The following is a 2,705-nucleotide window of genomic DNA, read 5'->3' as shown; positions in this document are numbered from 1 at the left end:
ATATTTCTGCAACAAGAACTATGTCGGAACACAATAGAGTTTTTGTTTCGAGCAAAAATAACACTTCGGTGGTTTCGTGTTGTAGAGCGAGCTGCGCAACATCACCTTGTTGAAATTCGTGCCACAATTCAACGGTGCAGGAGGCGGTTGATGTTTACAATTCATCTACCATCTGATGTGTAGCGCGGCCGTTTAGTAGAAGCAATCAGATAAGGGGGAACCTTCAAATAGTGAACTATCATAATCATCAGCTAAGGAACAACATGAAATTGGGGCGAACCTCTACACGTCAAAATGTAGAGGGTTCGCCCCCAATTTCATTGACTGAAACGAGTGTAGGCCACTAGGGCCAGGATGCCAATATTGCTCACCTAAGATCATCAGACTCATTACGGCATGAAAAAACGACGACCAATAATTGTTGATTGCAGTCAGCAGTAGTGTTAACAGTTATGAGATACATCAAATCAGCTGGCGTTTCAAAAGGAAGAAAAGAAATAAAGAAAACAAAAAACTCTCACCGGCCAAAACTACAGGATTCTTAATCAGATTGAGGAACAATCTGAAGAAGCCCGTAAATAAAAAAAGCCGAAAAGGGCGATGATGATGTTTTCAGTTTCAAGAGAAACTGTAAGCAAACATCGTCGCCAAACCCGAAAGGCAAAACCAAAAGAAGAAGAAGAAGGCTACGCTAAGATCTTGCCGCCCAACGCACCAAAAGGTTTTGTTTGTCATCAGCCCAACCGTCTACACAACTTGATCCAAAATTCGGGCTTGATTATTGAGGGACGCTCGGCGCGAGGGCTTGTGCACCGGCTACATCTTGAGCTCCGTGTCCAGTGCCTCCTCGTCGCGGCTTCCCAGCTTTTCATCTCCGAAGAACCATGACAGTTCGGTGTTGCCGGATAGTGTTGTGCTTCCTGGCGAGACCATGCGGAAAGTGTCCACGCTACCAGGGGATATCTCCCTACGAGAGTAAGGCGTTGCTGCATTTGCTGTCCTGTAAGAAACAAAGGGGAGTTCTTCGGATTTGTCATATGCCTCAAGATTCAAAACCTACACTTTTGATTCGTCTGTTGTTATTTCTTTTTGAGGAACAAAAATAAAAATTTTTGCATCGAAAGACGATAGTGTTAATAGTCGGAACTCACAACCGAATTTGATTCGTCTGTTGTTATTTCTTTTTTGTAGAGTTGTGTTTCGTGGTAGAAGTTGAATTTTCATGTTTCGATCACAATATTTCACTAGCTACTAGTAGAAGCCAGTTCAAATCCTGCTAGCCCCAGTTAGCAAGGTAGAGCTAGGGCCAACCAACAGTACCTTTGCTTTCGCTTGCGTCTCTCGAGGAAGCGGGCAAGGGACGCACTCCTGGCCAGCGGAACATCTGCAGCAGCAGCAGCAGGAGAAACACCACGTCAGTGCAAGGCAAAATGAAGCTAGCATATATAACTTGAACAGGTAGCAACCTCTATGCGGCAGCATAAACAATGCCTGTGGCGAAGGGTGCACAGGATCGCTGCAAGCTCTCGCCAGTGGCATCTGCTTTCTTTCGTCGGGGACCGGAGCAGATTCCGATTGCCGCAGCGCCCGACGAAGGGGAGGGCTGCGGCCTGCTTGAGCTGCCTTCGCGGCCATGAACGTGATCTGCTCGGCCTGCGCAGGACACCCCCAACATCTTCAGCAATGCGCGGTCACATCACATTGCTTCAGTGTAAGATCGTCGACAGAGTTGCTGTGAGAAAGATTTACCTTTTCCTTCGTCACGTTGTCGAACACATGCACTGAACCTGCGTAGAATATCGTCAGCTGCGCGGCGGAGCACCTGTTTTCACACTCGAAACCAACGATTTACCTCCCGATCTTGCATCTCCCCCGGTGGCGGCCGCGCCGGTGGGCGTAAACCGCACCGGATCTTTTGGCGGATTAAAGGGTGGCGTCGATCACGTACCTCCGATCGGGCAAGTACGCTGCACGGTGGACTACCTGCGGGCCTTGCAGGGACGAGGCGGGAATGGCGCACGGGAAGGCTTGGGGATGCAGAGGCGGCGGCGGCGGCGCGTGCAGCTGAAGTCATTTAACCCAGCGGATGAGAGATCGGTCAGGCAGGCAGATCGGCAGAGTAAACAGACGGACGGACCTGGTACGACGGCGCCGTCGGGTGGTGGCGATGAGCCGCCGCCGCGCGCACGTCCGGATACGCGAAGTGTGCCGGTGAAGCGAGACGCCAGGGCTCGCCGTCGTCCTCGGCATCGCGTCGCGCCACGAGCGGCATCGCATGCCGCGGCGCCGATCGTGGGCCCAGAAAGTCCATCTCCATCCGCGCTACGGCTCGATCGGGGAAGACGAACACGCACGCGCCTGCGTCGTCGCCGGTCGTCGTTCTCAATCTGCCTTGCGCGGGTGGATGAAAATTCTGCGCGAGGCGAGCAGATCGGTCCGAGGAGGGCTCCTCTAAATTGTGATGCGGATGCAAATATAGGCCCGTGCATGTAGCGTTTTTTAAGAGCATGCATGCATATAGCGCAGGGATGACGACACCACACCGGCCGAGAAACCTCAGCGCGTGAGCTGCATGCGCGGTGCCGGCCGGGAAGCACGGCAGGTGGTTTCGCAACAAAGATCTCGAAGCACCTCCTCACATTAACCAACATAATCTCTCCGTGTTTTTTAATAGTTCTATTCTACTGTAGTAATATAAGCAGTTT

At 51.5% G+C, this 2,705-nt stretch overlaps 1 protein-coding gene across 1 annotated transcript; it reads right to left on the bottom strand.

Moving 5' to 3' along the window:
* Positions 1-397: 397 nt before the first annotated feature.
* Positions 398-2,487, bottom strand: LOC123134483 (protein TIFY 6b). The gene is made up of 6 exons (XM_044553736.1): positions 2,138-2,487; positions 1,949-2,064; positions 1,750-1,822; positions 1,467-1,653; positions 1,321-1,384; positions 398-1,000 (listed from the first exon to the last, which is right to left on the bottom strand). The coding sequence occupies exons 1-6, from the start codon at positions 2,315-2,317 to the stop codon at positions 817-819; spliced, it is 804 nt and encodes a 267-aa protein (XP_044409671.1). The 5' UTR covers positions 2,318-2,487; the 3' UTR covers positions 398-816.
* Positions 2,488-2,705: the final 218 nt, after the last annotated feature.

Source organism: Triticum aestivum, chromosome 6B (genome assembly GCF_018294505.1).
Source record: "Triticum aestivum cultivar Chinese Spring chromosome 6B, IWGSC CS RefSeq v2.1, whole genome shotgun sequence".
Taxonomy (NCBI): domain Eukaryota; kingdom Viridiplantae; phylum Streptophyta; class Magnoliopsida; order Poales; family Poaceae; genus Triticum; species Triticum aestivum.
Note: the sequence above shows the minus strand (reverse complement) of the source record. Positions and strands in the feature narration are given on the sequence as shown.